General features: G+C 37.3%; 1 protein-coding gene across 2 annotated transcripts in view; it reads left to right on the plus strand.

Moving 5' to 3' along the window:
• Positions 1-18,492, plus strand: part of LOC126481304 (protein HBS1) — a 196,227-nt gene that overhangs the window by 37,590 nt on the left and 140,145 nt on the right. Inside the window, exon 5 of one of the 2 annotated variants that reach the window (XM_050104956.1) lies at positions 5,501-9,122. The exons of the other annotated variant lie outside the window; for it this stretch is intronic. Within the exon in view, the coding sequence (XP_049960913.1) occupies positions 5,501-7,104 (1,604 nt within the window). The 3' untranslated portion in view covers positions 7,105-9,122. Of the gene's footprint in view, positions 1-5,500; positions 9,123-18,492 lie in introns of those variants that run through there. 2 annotated transcript variants of the gene reach the window in all.

Genomic DNA, 18,492 nt, shown 5'->3' on the forward strand with positions numbered 1-18,492 from the left:
TATATGTCACTCTCAGACGTCTGACCAATCATTTGGCAAGACTCAGCGGAGGAGCACCTCTGAAGTTGTCCAGCAGAGTCCTGGACAAAATGTTGGGAACAGAAGAGTTTCTTGGACCAAAACTTTTTCCTCTAACATGTAGTTAATATATGGAACATAACTGCTTTCGAAATTTCCTGCCAGATTACGACATTTGTTCTTCAAATATAAAGGAAAAATGTCTGCCTTTGGTCACAGTTGTAAGCTTTGTAAAAAAGCTCAATGTATTTTTGAGTTCTGAAGGCCTATTTGTAGGTACTTAAACTTTTATTGTTATTTCTAAACAGTTCCAAATTCTATGTTTTCATAATGTAAATAATATCTACTTCAAATCTGTACAACTGATAACAGAAGCAGACCAGTGGGAACTCTCAAACAAAAATAATGATCAAATGTTGTAGAAAATTTCAGAGTGTAAAAACTTTTGGATTAAAGGAGACCACTCACCGAAAAGCAGAAGTGTTGAGTTGTTGATAGGAACATGCAAAAAGAAAGAAAACTTGCCAGCTTTTGGGGTGCTCCTATTTCCTGACACACACACACACACACACACACACACACACACACACACACACACACGCTTATGCCTCTGCATGGTTACTGCTGAATAGCACTGTATGTGTGTGTGTGTGTGTGTGTGTGTGTGTGTACTGCACGCATTTTACACTAGCTCGTAAAAGGGTTACTGTGATTTTCTTTCTTTTTATATGTGCCTCTTAAAACTCAACACATCTACTTTTTGGTGAATGGTCTCCTTTAATCCAAAAGTAATGACCAAATAACACGTTAAGCATCTGGTGATGCACTGTCACAGCTTGAATGCATATTGCAATTTTTTTTTTTTTTTTTTTTAAAGTAAAGAGCACAATTGTGATTGATGACAGAGGTTTTCCTTTTAAATTTTATGAACTTATAGCAGTCACAGATCCAACGGTAGCCACTATGTACAAAGTTACGCTCATGTCATCCTGAAGAAGGGATGCGGACATATTTTTGTACAACTATAGTTTGAAAATGTTCGACTGGCTAGTAACTGAAACGCTTAACCCTCTTACTGCTCTGGACGTGTTAACGCGCGCACCTTCGTACTTGTCCCAGTGTGCTCTGAACGTGTTTACGTACGCGATCAGGTCTTCTACCTGGTACCCTGAAAGTGTCTACACAAATATTTGGTGAATTAACCCTTTAAATGCTCTTGACGTGTCAATGCGCATGCCTTTGTACCTGTCCCTGGTGCTCTGAACATATTTACGCGTGCTATCAGTCCTTCTACCTGACTGGTGGTGCATGTAAACACATTCAGAGCACACAGGGACTGGTACAAAGGCATGCGTGTTAACTCGTCCAGAGCAGTCAAAGGGTTAATTCACAAAATATTAGAAATATTGCAACATTATAGCTGGTAAAACAGTGTCCCTCTTAAAGTGTCAGAAGAATACCAATAACATTATTATGAAGTGCGACAGCTCTGCACACTGCTTTCAGCCAACTCAGCTGACAGGTTGACATACAGAGAATACTAGACAAGAATTTGCAACTTAGAACATATATTTTACTTCTGCAGAATAATTTTCACTGAACTTAATCCATAACTTATCAGTTTCCAACACGTCTCTTGGCTGCTGGATGCATCATCACCTCACACATCTTTAGGAGCTGTGCATCTGGAATAAAAAGAAATTGCCATCCCTGCAGCTGTATTTTTCCTTATGGAAAGACAGCAAAATCTCTCAACATAGGGAGAACTCATAAAATATGCAAATAAACGAATTTTTATCTAAAAAAATGAGTAACTTTGGGCTAGTATGGGATGCAATAAAGGGAGGGGAAGAGGATCAATATGAATGGCATTTGATATCATTTGTGGCACAATGGTTAAAATACACAGATGGCAAAAACCATTTGTTCAAGGTCAAGACATGACAGTGTCTGATTTCATTCCTGTAAGAATCGGACACACACTCCAAAATTGCTACTTTCTATTTGGTTGCAGTAAACTGCAAAATTATTGAGCACTTTACTTATAGTTCTGCTATTGCTTCCTGTGACTTTGCTATCTTTCCAAAAGTAAAGACAAGGTTGATAGGGTGTCACCAATGTTTCACTGCCGAATGTTCCTAAAACTTTGGGATGGTGTATATATACAGCTACCAAGACAGTTGGAAAAAGTATGAAGTATGCATGTGTGCGTGTAGGGGGTGCTTGCGCATGCACACGCACACATTTATCATGTTGAGCCCTTAAACTAAAGTATGTTTTTGATAAGTTGGCAGTTTGGATTGCTATGATATTCTATAATCAATGAATTTATATGAATATCAGAAGGGGTTATTTTCAAATACTATGGTGGCCACCTTTTATTACTTTTAAAGTTTCTATTTTCCTCTGTCATTTTGCTGTCAAATCTCCACCTTTGTTTTAGTCACAGATTATGTCCTTCCAATAATTCTCACAGAAATTAATTTTCTCTATAATACATGGCCCCACCCTCCCCTCCCCTCCATCCACTTCGAATGAACAGTTGACTTTAGGAACCATAACAACAAAATTATATAAGAAGTGTGTAACATGCATTTGCTGTCAAGCATCACAATTACAAATGCATAGTTTGTAAAGGCAAAGGCAACCATTCACCTATAGCAGACTGACGTGTGGAGCATAGAAACACATACCAGAAAATAGTTTTCACAGTAGCTTCTTAGATTTTGATCTTCTAGTAAAATTACACACAACCACACTACACACCTAAACACCCTCTTCCACGGCTGCAGCAAGATTTGTACATATACTGGTGAGCAAAATTTAAGGATGAAAGTAAATTTTGCATGATGTGTCACTTCAGAGTAAAATAGCATGATAAAACTTGGACATACATGGAAAGAATTGCTACATTGTAGTACAGAAAGTAGCTAAAAGAAGAACACAATGAGACATTTCTATTCAAGGGCATGATTATTCTGATGTTACCATGTTTCATGATGGTCCCCTGGACATTACAGAAGGCAGGACATGGTTCTCAACGGGGTGTGTGATCTCTGCAAATAGCAGTGGATGCTTTGCAATGTGCTACCATGGTGACAACAGAGTTTATAAACAGTTCGTATGGTAGGGTGTTCCTTTCCTTCACCAACATAGTTGGCAACTTTTGCATGGTCAGTGCATGTGGCTGTACTGTGACATGTCTCCCCAACACATCCCACACTTGCTCAATTAAATTTATCACTCCTCCAACTGCGCCGTTTGATGGTGTCCTGCATTGTCACTTGTAAAAGTGAAGTCAGGGCCAAATGCATCCCTGAGAAGATGCACACGGGGAAAGAGTAAATGTCACAATAACACTGATTGTTTGGTGTACAGTGTTCAGAGATTTGGAGGTCAGTACATACATGCAGCATTGTGCCTCCCCACACTATAACAACTATATCACGAAAACGAAATGTTAGACAGTGCTGGATGTACAACATGTGGCAAGAGGTGGGAATGTGTAATGGGCCCAGAAACATCATTGAACTTTGCCATTTTGGTGATCCAGTTATTGTGGTGTGGAGAGGCATAATGCTGCATGGACGTACTGACTTGCAAATCTTTGAACAAGGTACATTCACGATTCAACATTATTGTGACACTGTACTCCTTCCCCACGTGTGTCTTTTCAGTGGTGACTTCCTTTATATGGGTGACAGTGCACGATGACATTGAACAGCATAGGTGGAGAAGCTCTTGAAGTGAGAGGATATTGAGTGAATGGCCTGGCCTGCTGGTTCCCCTAATTTAAGTTCCACTGAGCACGTGTAAGGTGCATTGTGGAGATAATTGCAGCACGGCCACATGAACCAACCATCCAGCAGATGCCAACAGTGCTGGTGTAGGAATGAAAAGCTCTATCACATGAACTGTTTACCAACCTTGTTGCCACCATGGTAGCACATTGCAGAGCATGCATTCCCATCTGTAGTAATCACACACCTTGTTGAGAACTATGTCCCTGCTTCTGTAATATCCAGAGGATCATCATGAAATGCAGTGGTATCAGTGTAATTATTGTCTTTGAAAAAAAAAAAGTGTCATTTCTGTGTGTCTCACTGCATATTTCTTTCAGTTATCTTTTATAGCATATTGTGCTGATTCTTTCTATGTATGTCCAAGTTTCATGAAGCTATGTTACCTGGCAGTGACACATCATGCGAAAGTTACTTTTGTCATCAACTTTCGCACACTAATGAATTTTCAATGTACAGGGTGTTCCAGGAGGAATCATAAACATCCAGGGATAGGAGAGAAATGATCATTGGAAGAAAGAGTCTACCAAAGATGAGTTCTTGAATCTATACCTAAGAGCTATGAGCACTTCTTCACCTTCTAGTATGAAACAAATGTTTTCTGCTGCAAACTCTTTCTTTGTCCACTGTATTTTGAGAGGAGGTAGTATGGACCAAAACAAGAAAAAAAGTTTGGTAACAAAGGCTCTAAAGTGCATTACCTAAGAGCTATGAACCCTTCTTTAGTTGAAGAGATGTGTTTCATAGTATTGAAGTGCTCATAGCTGTTATGGTATGCACCTTTAAACCCATGGTTACTAGGCATTTGTTTTGGTATAGGAAGGTAAGAGCTTGTAGTAGAAGAGATTTGTGTCACCGTATCAAAGATGAAGTGCTCATGGCTCTTAAAGTATGCATTTTGGATACCATGTTTCTAGAATTTTTTGCTTTGAATGATAGTTCCTGTCATATATTGACGATTCCTCTTGGCGGCAACACAAAGGAAACAATAATCAGGTAGATTGTTATGGGAGACATTCAAGAAGTGTACTGTACCTGGACATTAAGAGCTGGAAGGTAGAGAAGAAGTAGAAGAAAACTACAACTTTGTATTGGTTATTCTTTGTTGTTTACTGAGAATCATTTTAGCAAGAAATCTATGCAGTGTGTGCATTTCCCATATAGTATGTCATTTCCCACCATTTAATGCCTTCCTCCATCCATATTTAATGACTGAGGTTTATCCATTCTTTTGCTTATGTTCACTATATGAAGTTGCATATTAACAGAAAAATTATAGTAAGATTTCTGTTGTTGTATGAAGTAGAGACCTTTCTTTAACTTCTGCCCAGTATATTAAAAAAATAATGGCCTCTCAAAGCTAAAACACACAAGCCCCTCTGTTTCATTTACTCTCCTTTTTTCAATGACAGTTACCACACTTCAGTTTTGGTTATCAGTTGTCATTTAATGTGAACTATGTAGACAGATTTGTCTTATGTCATTGTTGTTTTCATATTTGATTTAGTTATGTTTTTATTAATTTATATTTTTACTGTTGTAATAACATATCAATTGTTTCCTTTCCGTTTCTTTTCCATATTCACCTGTCATCTATGTGGAATGTCATCATCACTGCTCAATCATTATTAATGCATCTGCCCTCCACAAAATGACTTATTACTGGTGATGTGGAAGGTAAGATGATGATTTTAGTGATTTTTATCCCTGTGTGCAAAGTCATTTGACAAGAAATCAAGAACACAAACATTTCAATATTCATTGTAAAACTCGGAAACCACAGCATAATTGTTTGAATGCAGACTTTTTAATGTTAAACCATTTAGCAGTAGACAGTACAAATTTGTCCTCTAATTTTAATATGAAACAAAGTAATTTGCCCAAGGAATTTTCACTAACTGTTAATGAAAGAACCGAAAAGTTTGGCAGTGTAAACAATATTTGTGGAACTACGAATACTTCAGGAAACTCTGGGATGCTGAAAATTAACAATGACTCATCAAATGACAGACTGAAGGCTGTTAATAGCTGTCCTGAGACCCAATTGAAATTTCAAATACCACGCCTACAGAAACTTCGTAAAGATTCAGATAAAGAAAACATAGCAGAAGGGGATGATTCAGATTCAGATGAAATAGCATTTTCTTCGCTGGCTACACTTGCAAAACAGTATTCTTTGAAGAATGTAACTCCTTCAGAAAAGAAGTTAGAAATACTGGAGATAAGTCAGTCTGAACTTTCATGCAGGGCACCAACAGTTCCATCTTTAAGAAATTGTGATACGACAAGTGAGATGTTCATAGATGCAAATAGTCGTGGAGCAGTCTGTGATGAACTAGTAAAATGCCACAGTGAAAGTTTTGGTACTGCAGATGCTCCGGACACAGCAAGCAAAGATATAGTACCCCATAAACCCCATTGTGAACAATATTCAAAAAATGAAGACAGACATTTGTCTATTGACGACATAGATGCAACATCTGAAAGTGGAATGGCAGAGAGATTCAGCAAATTGTCAACACAGAATGCAGGTGAATCTGCAGTCCCATTAGGATTTCCTGTTTTATTAAATTTGTGTCAGAGTGATACAAAGTCAAAAGTTCAAATGCTTAATCATGTGCCTTGTTTAAGGGAAGTGAAGAGCAGTGACAAAACATCATCGTCATCTGGAAATCAAAACTTGTCTTCTTTGTCGGAAATTGTCAAAAATCATCTAGTACACAAATCATCTTCATACTGCAATAGCCCTCATGCAGTTGGTAATTATGAGGTTATGAAGTCAGAATCATGCCCACAGTTTGTTATACCACGTCTGCATATTGCACAAAAAAGGAGAGGTATATCTGAATCTTTGTCTGATGGTAGTCAAGATGTAAATACTTCTAGTATGGATAGTGCTATGGCAGATGAAGACAATGATACAGAGAACTGGGTTATAGATTTGAAATGTGCTCTAAAGAACACACAAGGAGAGAGCACTAAAGATTCTGTTGTGGTTGACTACCCAACACAAGATAAACGTTTTCCTATTGACTTGACACCAGAAGATCATTTATTTGTTCCTAACTTACCTTGTTTATTGGATGCAAGTGATGCATTAAGAGAGAAATATAGTCAGTCCAGGAGAGAACCATCAGCATTTGGTAAAGTGTTGTGCAGAAAGTGGAGAGTCCATCATGTAAAAAGTGTGTCCAAAAAGAGACAAATATCTGAAAGTATAAGCAGATTTACTTTCAATACTCCATCCCCAGATGATGTTATTTTGACCTATCTTAGATTGAAGTGAAGAATGTATTGTGCAGTTTGAAATATGGTGTTAAAATTTGTAGTGGTTGAAAAAGAACGACACCTCAGGTAATTAATAAGAATCATTGACATTTTAAATCATTGTGCCGTACAGTATATGTTGTTTTCATTTAACTAGATTATGTTAAGTCAGTGGTATGGGCTTCTTTCTGTCTTTGGGACCAGGAACATTTACACTTTTATACAAACATTTTCTTTTTTTACTCTATTGTCCTCACTTGGGAATTCTCTGGTTCACTACTGTAAATCATTTGTCATTGTGTTCTGGTTTCATGTCTCTACATAGATATAACATTAATTCATTGGCTTGGGAGTACATTGTTGTTGAATAGTGAGCAACTGACAGACCTGTGCAGACCTGTGCATACAGTTTGTTGGATGCAGTTTAAAACTCTTATTCACACAAACTACATTTCCTTTTGCTTAAGTGATTATATTTTTACTCATTGAAAAAGTATTTCAATTAAAACTACAATTATTTCACTGAGGTATAAATTTGACGGTTCGGAATAATATTATCGCAATTTACTTCTGTGAAATTTTACAGGATAACAAATGTAAAGCTTCGTTGTTTCTCAAAAATCACCACTTAACTTTACAGTCTTGTTGTTTATTTAGAAAGACCATTTGTATCATTGGCATTCACTTTATTTCAGTGATTACATATATCGAAGTGTTTTGGGAGTGAAAATTGCTGTTAAATTCATTAATAACCAAAATTAACAGCACTTTAAGATTTTATTCCTCTAAACGTACATGGTTATCAATGCAAGGTGCACATGTTAAAAAACTATATTGTGCTCTGTGTATGACAGTAACAGTTGATACCACAGTGTCAGTTCAGCAGTGAATTTCTGTGCATGGACACACATGTAAGAAAAGTACAAAAAAATTTGATATTAAAAAAACAAGATAAAATTTAAACTGAAAATGTAGCTGTCATCAAAATACAATTATTACACACCTTTATTCATCTTGCTTAACATGAGGTACACATGTGCAAGTTGTCATAAAAGCAATGGTAAGTAGTTGGTATAATATTTCTCTTGCAAAGCAGCAATAAAGTTGAATATTATCCCCTCTTAAGTTGGTAGTGGTGAGGAATATGTGAATGGCAATGTAGCTGCGTGTTCTATATGTGGCCTGCAGCCTCAGAGTTATGCAATGAATCATTTGCTTTGTACTCAGCACCATATTTATATTTGGAAAAAACATGTTCCATGGTTTCTATTTCTTCACTATCAAAACTGTCACTCCAACCCATTTCATCCTTTCTCAATTTTCTGTTGTGGTCCAATCTGTAACCTTAGAATATGCCTCTTTGAAGTAGAGAAAAAAATCACTTTGCCAGATCTCAGACATGTATCATTTTCTACCTTGTTGTCCTGTAGCAGCTGGTGTATACCATTGAGCTGGTATATAAATGCTGATGCCCTTTTTTGGCTCTCTTATAATGCCATACATGCTGTCTCCTTCATTTTTAATGTGCTCCTTCTCTAAAGACTAAATTGAATCAATTGACAGGTTAGCTACACTGAGGAAACACATGATAAAGACAGATCTGCTTTGATGTTGGCCACTGCAGTCATCATAAATAGAAAGAAAATTTCCAGTGCCTTCGTCCCACATTGACAATCTTCTTTTCTCTTCCTTAGGTTACAGATAGTAAAATTGTAAGTGACGAGTTTTCATTAGTAGTAGAATAAAGATGTGTCAAAGTAGGGAGAATTCAGTAGCTGCTGGAGATTAAAGCAGGCACACAGGAATATATTGTCATTCTGGCTCTTCATCTTGTCAGCAATGTTTCTCTGCAAACACCATAATTATCTTTATTCAGTAAATGTCTGCCTGTGGTATCTTCCAAGGTAGCTTTTCTTCCCGGATCTGGATCCGTGTGTGTCTCCCACACATCATAGTTAACTTTTTTCTTTCTTTTTGAAAAATCCTAGTTTGTACTCAGCATTAAAAACTTTTTCATTCATCCAAGCAGAAGAATATATATATATATATATATATATATATATATATATATATATATATATATATATATATATATATATATATATATATATATATGGTTATAATAGAGGGAAACATTCCACGTAGGAAATATATATCTAAAAACAAAGATGATGTGACTTACCAAATGAAAGTGCTGGCAGGTCGACAGACACACAAACAAACACAAACATACACACAAAATTCTAGCTTTCGCAACCAACGGTTGCCTCGTCAGGAAAGAGGGAAGGAGAGGGAAAGATGAAAGGATTTGGGTTTTAAGGGAGAGGGTAAGGAGTCATTCCAGTCCCGGGAGCGGAAAGACTTACCTTAGGGGGAAAAAAGGACGGGTATACACTCGCACACACACACACATCCATCCACACATATACAGACACAAGCAGACATATTTCAATATGAAATATGTCTGCTTGTGTCTGTATATGTGTGGATGGATGTGTGTGTGTGTGCGAGTGTATACCCGTCCTTTTTTCCCCCTAAGGTAAGTCTTTCCGCTCCCGGGACTGGAATGACTCCTTACCCTCTCCCTTAAAACCCAAATCCTTTCATCTTTCCCTCTCCTTCCCTCTTTCCTGACGAGGCAACCGTTGGTTGCGAAAGCTAGAATTTTGTGTGTATGTTTGTGTTTGTTTGTGTGTCTGTCGACCTGCCAGCACTTTCATCTGGTAAGTCACATCATCTTTGTTTTTAGATATATATATATATATATATATATATATATATATATATATATATATATATATATATATATATATATATAACGTTTTCAAAAAAATTCTATATGATCCCTAATCCCTTGCATAATAACCTCTGATGTGTGATATTTGGTGTGCTTGCATTGTTTCCTGTAACTCTGTATAGATTCAGGACTAGTTTTTGCTGAAATTGTTTTTACCCACTGATCAGTAATACCAAACATAATCAAAATCATTGTTTTACTACACAGTTGAATGCCACCATAGAACTGCCAAACACTAATTATTTGATCTCACAAGCCTCATGCTGTACCAATGTAAAGGATGATATATTACAGAAATCTGATCTAGTGTCTAGTTATGATGTTTGGTCTTTCATGTTTGCAAGCTATATCAATAAAGATAGCACGTACAGTCATATTACACCAGATAAATGTGAGGTTGGACAATGAGAAGACATGTGACTCCATTGATAGTTAAGATAGTATTGTTCTGAACCGTTGAATTGTATTAGTATTGAATTAAAAAGACTGAATTGATATTTTCTTTTTACGGTCCTTTTGTCACTATACTGAGGCAGAATTTTAATGTAGATTGTGGTGTTATTAGTGATTCGTTGGTCTCAAATAATGTGCACTTGTGATTGATTTTTATTTTTTTATGTATTTATTACAGTACAATGACAAATTGCTCACATATGGTACAAATTTCTCTCTTCGTGTGATAGAATTAGTTTTTTAAAGAAAATGAAATCATTGTTGAAAATATGGTTGTGCATATTGCGACTATTGATTTTTATATGTTTAATAAAGGAAATTCCCATTTGTTTTTTTATTTAGCTGTGCCAGCTTTATCTCTGTTTGTATGTGGCAAAGATACTCAGTCATCTTCCTTCAGAGAGACATTTTCTGTTCTTAAGTCAAGTTGAAAAATGGGCAAAGAAGTTATTTCATGCCTTTTCCCAAAACATTATTCTTAAAATTCTTTCTTTTTTGGAGTAGAACTACATGGTTCAGATCTTAAAAGTATGCCAAGCTATTTCCATGTGTGTTGCGAATGGTAAGAACTGAGCTTCCCACATTTGGTATGTGGGTTTATCAACTTGTATATCACTTGGTTATAATTGTGTTCTTTCTCTTAAAACTTCTGATTGCTGTTTTGTTTAAGATATATGCATAAAGCATAACAGAAGGCAGCAATTTCATGCTTTAAGTGCACCATCTGTCTGCAAATCATCAAGAACAATACAAATTATAAACCAAAATGGAGTATAAAGCCTATTCCTTACACACAACACCTTGTCTAAGCTATGTATTTGATAATGGCTTTAAAATTCTGAAAAAGTTACAGAATGAAGAGGTGATCTGTGTCAGTATAAAGTAAGTGGAGAAAAGCCACCTTCATTTAATGAACTTATGGTTGTGGAACCCAGTATGAAGTTGATGTAATATATAAATCGAAAGTGGCATTTGCATTTGGGAACAGCAGCTTTAGAGACACAATACTTAGTTCTGTGGTAGTGAAATACCAATCTAAAAAATAAAAAAAAGGCATAAAGTATGCATAGAAAAGATTTTTTTTAAATTTCTGATTGGTTAAATTGGGATGCACAGAGAAAAATTACTCCTGCTGTCGTGTCATAACTGATGTGCCCATGTGTGTATTTATTCGTGGAAGGTATAGATTGTTAAATCTCAGGAACAGCTGTTGTCAGCTGCATGTTGGTAAGCTATTTCTTTCCACAAAGTCCTGTATTAAGCTATCTGTCATCATTCAGCTGGGAACTATTGGATTGGTGCACAAGTTCGTAGCATTTTTCCATAAGTTTAACACACACACACAGACACGTGACAGAAACTTTAGTCATCAATAATGTATTCACCTTCACTATTTACAGCAGTCTGCCAATCTGGGGGGGTTGTTGTTGTTGTTGTTGTTGTTGTTGTTGTGGTGGTGGTCTTCAGTCCTGAGACTGGTTTGATGCAGCTCTACATGCCACTCTATCCTGTGCAAGCTTCTTCATCTCCCAGTACATACTGCAGCCTACATCCTTCTGAATCTGCTTAGTGTACTCATCTCTTGGTCTCCTCCTATGATTTCTACCCACCATTCTGCCCTCCAATGCTAAATTCGTGATCTCTTGATGCCTCAGAACATGTCCTACCAACTGGTCCCTTCTTCCACATTTTGAAAGCCTCTATTCTCTTCTTGTCTAAACTATTCATCATCCATGTTTCACTTCCATACATGGCTTCACTCCATACAAATACTTTCAGAAACGACTTCCTGACACTTAAATCAATACTCGATGTTAACAATGATTATGTGACTGTAGAAATTCTTGTCTAAACTATTCATCATCCATGTTTCACTTCCATACATGGCTTCACTCCATACAAATACTTTCAGAAACGACTTCCTGACACTTAAATCAATACTCGATGTTAACAATGATTATGTGACTGTAGAAATAACGTAGTTTTGGGACGAAGAACTTGTTGACACATGTTTGGAGTGCACTTTCATCTGGAAAGGAAATCCCTTGAAGGTTGTTTGATAGAGAGTGGGAAAGGTGAAAATCTGAGGGCAAAAGATCTGGTGAATAAGGTGGGTATGGGAAGACCTCCCAACCCAACTCCTGTATAACGTTCTTTGTCAGTTTAGCAATATGCTGGCAGGCATTACCGTGGAGTAGCATTACTTCATGCAGTGTTCCTGGTTGTTGTTCTTGGATTGTATCTGCAAGACACTACAGTGTTGGCAAAAAATGTCAGCAGTGATGGTTACACCTCAGGGATCAATCCGTAGTACACCCCACAGTCGCTGTTCCACCAGATGCATAACATTATCTGTTGTGGATGCTCACAGGTCTTTGTACAGAAAGTTGCTGCTTTGTGCTCAACCATTCCTTTCTTTTCCTTGTGTTTGCATACAAACAACTTTTCTCATCAGCAATAACAATACATGATAGGAGGAATGGTCACAGTTCATCACATCTGCTCATTCTCGAGTACACTGACACGGGTCATTGTGGAGTAATGCATTTAAATTATCTTCATCAAACCCCAAAGGTCTTTCTGAATGTGGAGGGTTACCAATGTCAAAACAGTCCTCCTTAAAATGAGGAAACCATTTTCTTACCGTGTTCTGTCCAGTGGCATTCTCTCTGTACACAGAACAGATTTCTCCAGTAGCCTCCATCGCTGTCACCCATTTATTGAACTGAAATGTCGGAAATGTTCCAATTTCTCCACTTGGCACTCCATTTTCTAGCATCCATAGCTCTATTCACTGTCTCTGAATGACAAAATGAAAGGTATGTAAATTCAAACTGCAACAGTGAACTACAAATTAATATAAACCCACAGCAACCAGAATACCAACATGAAAACAGAAACACTGTGAACGTAAGTGCCAATCTAATAATTACATGTGATGTCCCATGAGGTTCCGTGATAGGCTCTTCATTTTTTCTTGGTTTTGTTAACGACCTTTCACAGTAACATTAGCAGATGCCAAGCTTGTTTTTTTAGCAGATGACACAAACATTGCAATAAACAGCAACTAAAGTATAGTTTTAGAATTACTGGCAAATGAAATTTTCATAGACATTAGTAAATGGTTCCTGGCCAATTCTTTAGCACAAAACTTTGAAAAGATACATTATTTAAAGTTCAGAACTTGCAAGAGGTTTCTTCACAGTATATGTCTAAAATGTGAAGGAAAACAGACAGACTGGTTAACAGTTTTACATTCTTGAAATTACAACTAGTTAGTAAGTTTAGTTGGGTGGAGCATTCCACAGAACTGCTGAAGCACTGGAACAAATCTTTATTTGCTGTGCAGATGTTGTTAATATAGGAGATGTAAAAATGAAAAAGCTAGCATACTTCCCTTACTCTTATTACCTAATATTGTAATGGAGTAACTTATCAAGCCAAGTTGAAGTTTTCAGAGCTCAAAAAAGTGTAACACAAATTATTTGTGGTGTGAACTCAAAAATGTCCTGCAGAGGTCTGTTCAAGGAACTAAGGATCATAGCTGCTACTTGCTAATTTATTGTTTCTTGACTGAAATTTGTCACATATAGTATGTCTTTGTTTTTTTTCAAACCAACACCTTAGTTCATTAAATCAGTTCTAGAAAGAAGATTAATCTTCATAAAGATTGGAAGTCTTGTCTTTTGCCCTAGAAAGGTGCTCATTATTCAGGAACACACATTTTCAATAACTTAGCAACATATATAAAAAATTTAACAAATAATGAAGTTCATTGTAAGAGGAGCCTACAGAAGTTATTGGTGGCCAATTCTGTTTCCTTCATTGAAGAATTTTGTGGTGGAACTGATCAATGTACATAGTATAAATAATATGTAAAATATTACTTCTGCACATCTGTGCTGTAATATTATTAATTTAAATAGTATCATAAATGAATTTTCTGTTTGATGGAGCATTGCGACAGTAGACCAAGGAATATCATAAGCATCTCAACACATTGTCCAGTGTAACTTAGGAAAAACGGTACCTTGAGATATTTACTCATTCTTGATAGTTTTCGGTGACTTGTCTTAGGTGCCTCTCATCATGTATTATCAAACATAAGATTCGATGTAAAATTTTTTTCTTAGGAAGGACAGTCGTATAATAAACAGAAGTAGTGTTGCGAAATGGTCAAGCATTAAAAAAAGTTATTGTAGCTCATGTGTCACATTTGCTTTCTAGAGGATCAGCTGAGGTAGGTGCAAGAATGTGGCATAGGCAAAGTACAGGTAAAATGAGAGACGTCAATGGAAGTCAGTAAAAGTGTATGAAAACAGGATCAGCTGAGAAAGGCCAAGCAAGAGCAGTTACAGGCTTGCTTAATGAAAAGCATAGGTAAGAGGAGGACTGATAATCTGAATGGTACGGGGTGGTCAGGGGACTAGAAACAGGTCTTGGACGTGGATTAGTGATGGTTGAGGCCGGGAGGATTCCAATGCTGTAAGATTTATGTGACAGATTGTTGGCACCTGTACAGATCTGAGGACCAAATTTTTGCTTGAAGCTCCAGGTGACATGGTATTGTGATCAGTTTCATTTGGCACTTAACATAGAGTTGAAGAGCATGCTTAACATGAGAATGGTAAACCTGGCTCTAACTGTAGTTAGTGTGTGGTTGTTCATACTAGTGGACAGTTAGACACTTTGGAGTACACATGTGACCATTCCAAACCAGTACACCTGTTAAGCCTATGTTAATGCATAAAAGTTAACAGTAGGATCTGTACACAGCATTAAAGGAACTCACATGGATCAGCAATTTAGTCTGTATGTTATTAATTGTAACGGCAAGGTCTGAATGGACTGAAAAGTAATATACACAGAGTTGGTGATGATACCAATATTTGTGAGGTGCTTTTGTGAAATGAAATGACATCTCATGTGCCTGCCCTGCTTGTACATCAGATTCACCCATTACTCATCTGCAGGAGCTTATTGGATACCTGCATGTGTAGTAAAGCTGTACACCTTCTCATCAATCCCTACTTGCCAGAGCGCATGCGCACGCTCGCATATATCTGTGTGTGTGTGTGTGTGTGTGTGTGTGTGTGTGTGTGTGTGTGTCAACACTCCATTGATTTAACGTTACTTGCTGTACCTTCAAGGTCAACTAACCTCAATCCTAGTCAGTGCTTTGAAGATTAAAGTCAGTTGAGGTCCCAGTGACAGCCAGAATGAAAAGAAATGCAGTTAGTGTCTGGAGAATGCTTGAAGAGGACTCCTACTGTTCAGTTTTCTTTCAGGACTCACTTCCCAGTTTTAACCAAGATCTTACATGTGAGTATGCATGTCAGGAATGTTCGCTGTTTGTGGTTGCCACACAGTTCAACCCAGGAGCAAAAGCTTTCATATTTGGTGTACCATGTGTTTTAGCAGCAGCTGTTCAAAATCTGATGCATCTGCATTCTTGATGATGATATTTGTCTCCTAAACCAGACAAGAACAAGGAAAGTAGGTGATGCAAGTGGGCACTTCAAGAATTAAGAGCAGGCTATTATGCTGGAATGTCTGCCTCAACGTCTCAAGGGCAAAAAAACAAAAAAAGTCCAATAGAAAGGTCAATAGAATTTCTGTATGGGAATTCATTCCATCATGAGAACACATGTCCAAAATCAAAATACTTGCAACATCAACACCTTTAACTCCAAACCTGATTCCAGATGTTGCCTTAATCTCGTTTTTAAACTGTAAGGAACCATCTGTGTGAATCATTTAAAAACTCTACTTAGAAAAACAGTCTAGGTCACAGAAATCACGTTTATTGATGACTGGTTCATTCCAAAGATGGACCGTCATCAGAACATACTACGAGGCTTGTGTGTGGAGATGAATCCCTGGAGCAGGAACTGCAGAAGTCTCCAGATGGTTTCAACTGCTGAATTAATCAGCTGTTCATAGCATTTGGAGGATTCTGCAGTTCCTGCTCCGCACATCCATCTCCAAACGTCAACTTTAGAATATGGTCTGAAAATGGTCTGCATTTGCATTTAAGCTGGTCACTAGTAAATGTGATTTGTGTGATCTAGTCTCCTTCCCTATGTACAATTGTGCATATCAATCACTGTTTTCCCAAAATGTTTTTGAAAGTATATCATTTCAAAACATTGAAATGACCTTACATAGTCTTCACATAGAGGCATACAGAGAAGCTTTCACTAAGTGGTTTGAGATGCTTCAGCGGGGGATGAAACTGCAAGGGCAGTTATTTGTAAAGATGTGAAGGTAAGTTTTATGAAAGGTACATGTATTAAGGAGACCTATACTTCCCACATGGCTTCATAAATGTGGGTCAACGATGGATATTTTTGTTATAAAATAATTTTGTGTTTTTCAAAATTCACTTTTCCTAAAGAGGGCTATTGCAAAGGAACAGCTCTGCTTACTCATTGTCATTAATACATACTTCTTCACATTGTTCAGGCTGTTATAAATCATACAGTGATAACCAGGTTTAAACCCATTTGTGATATGGAGTTCTCTTTTATCACTCAGCAGAATGTTTTGAATGAGGAATTTAATCCAGGTCAAACAAATGTTTAGCATTTTGTGGACTGTAAGAATTGGTACTTGGATGTTAAGTAAATGTTTTAATCACTGTGCGATCTTTCTTTTTGTCTCTTTTCACTTTTATGTTCTTGTGTTATTTTTGCAGTCTTGCACTGTGATGGGTAACAGTTTATCCAGATCTTTTGACACATCAATTCAGTCAGTTATATTGGAACCCATGAGCCACCAACTTGCCAATTTACATTGGAGAGCCAAAGAAACAGGTAAACCTGCCTAATATCGTGTAGGGCCCCCACGAGCTTGCAAAAGTGCCGCAACATGACGTGTCATGGACTTGACTAATGTCTGAAGTCATGCTGGAGGGAACTGACATAATGAATCCTGCAGGCCTGTCTATAAATCCATAAGAGTATGAGGGGATAGAGATCTATTCCGAACAGCATATTGCAAGGCATCCCAGATATGCCCAATAATGTTCATATCTGGGGAGTTTGGTGGCCAACGGAAGCGTTTGGACTCAGAAGAGTGTTCCTGGAGCCACTCTATAGCAATTCTGGACATGTGGGATGTTGCATTGTCCTGCTAGAATTGTCCAAGAATGTCGGAATACACAGTGGACATGAATGGATGCAGGTGATCAGACAGGATGCTTATGTGCATGTCACCTGTCACATTCTTATCTAGATATTAATGGGTCCCATATAACTCCAATTCCACACACCTACACCATTACAGAGCCTCCACCAGCTTCAAAAGTCCCCTGCTTATATGCAGGGACCATGATTTTATGAGGTTGTCTACATCTACATCTACATGGATACTCTGCAAATCACATTTAAGTGCCTGGCAGCGGGTTCATAGAACCATCTTCACAATTCTCTATTATTCCTATCTCGTATAGCACGCGGAAAGAATGAACACCTATATCTTTCTATGCGAGCTCTGATTTCCCTTATTTTATCGTGATGATCATTCTGCCCTATGTAGATCGGTGTCAACAAAATATTTTCGCATTTGGAGGAGAAAGTTGGTGATTAGAATTTCGTGAGAAGATTCCGTCGCAATGAAAAACACCTTTCTTTTAATGATTTCCAGCCAAAATCCTGTATTATTTCTGTGACACTCTCTCCCATATTTCGCGATAATACATGTCGCGTTTCTTTGAACTTTTTCGATGTACTCCGTCAGTCCTTCCTGGTAAGGATCCCACACCGCGTAGCAGTATTATAAAAGAGGATGGACAAGTGTAGTGTAGGCAGTCTGCTTAGTAGGTCTGTTACATTTTCCAAGTGTCCTGCCAATAAAATGCAGCCTATGGTTAGCCTTCCCCACAATATTTTCTATGTGTTCTTTCTAATTTAAATTGTTTGTAATTGTAATTCCTAGGTATTTAGTTGAATTTACGGCTTTTAGATTAGACTGATTTATTGTGTAACTGAAGTTTAACGAGTTCCTTTTAGCACTCATGTGGATGACCTCACACTTTTCGTTATTTAGGGTCAACTGCCACTTTTTGCACCATACAGATATTTTTTCTAAATCGTTCTGCAGTTTTTTTGATCTTCTGATGACTTTGTTAGTCGATAAACGACAGCGTCACCTGCA

The sequence above is a fragment of the Schistocerca serialis genome, chromosome 5 (assembly GCF_023864345.2).
Source record: "Schistocerca serialis cubense isolate TAMUIC-IGC-003099 chromosome 5, iqSchSeri2.2, whole genome shotgun sequence".
NCBI lineage: Eukaryota > Metazoa > Arthropoda > Insecta > Orthoptera > Acrididae > Schistocerca > Schistocerca serialis.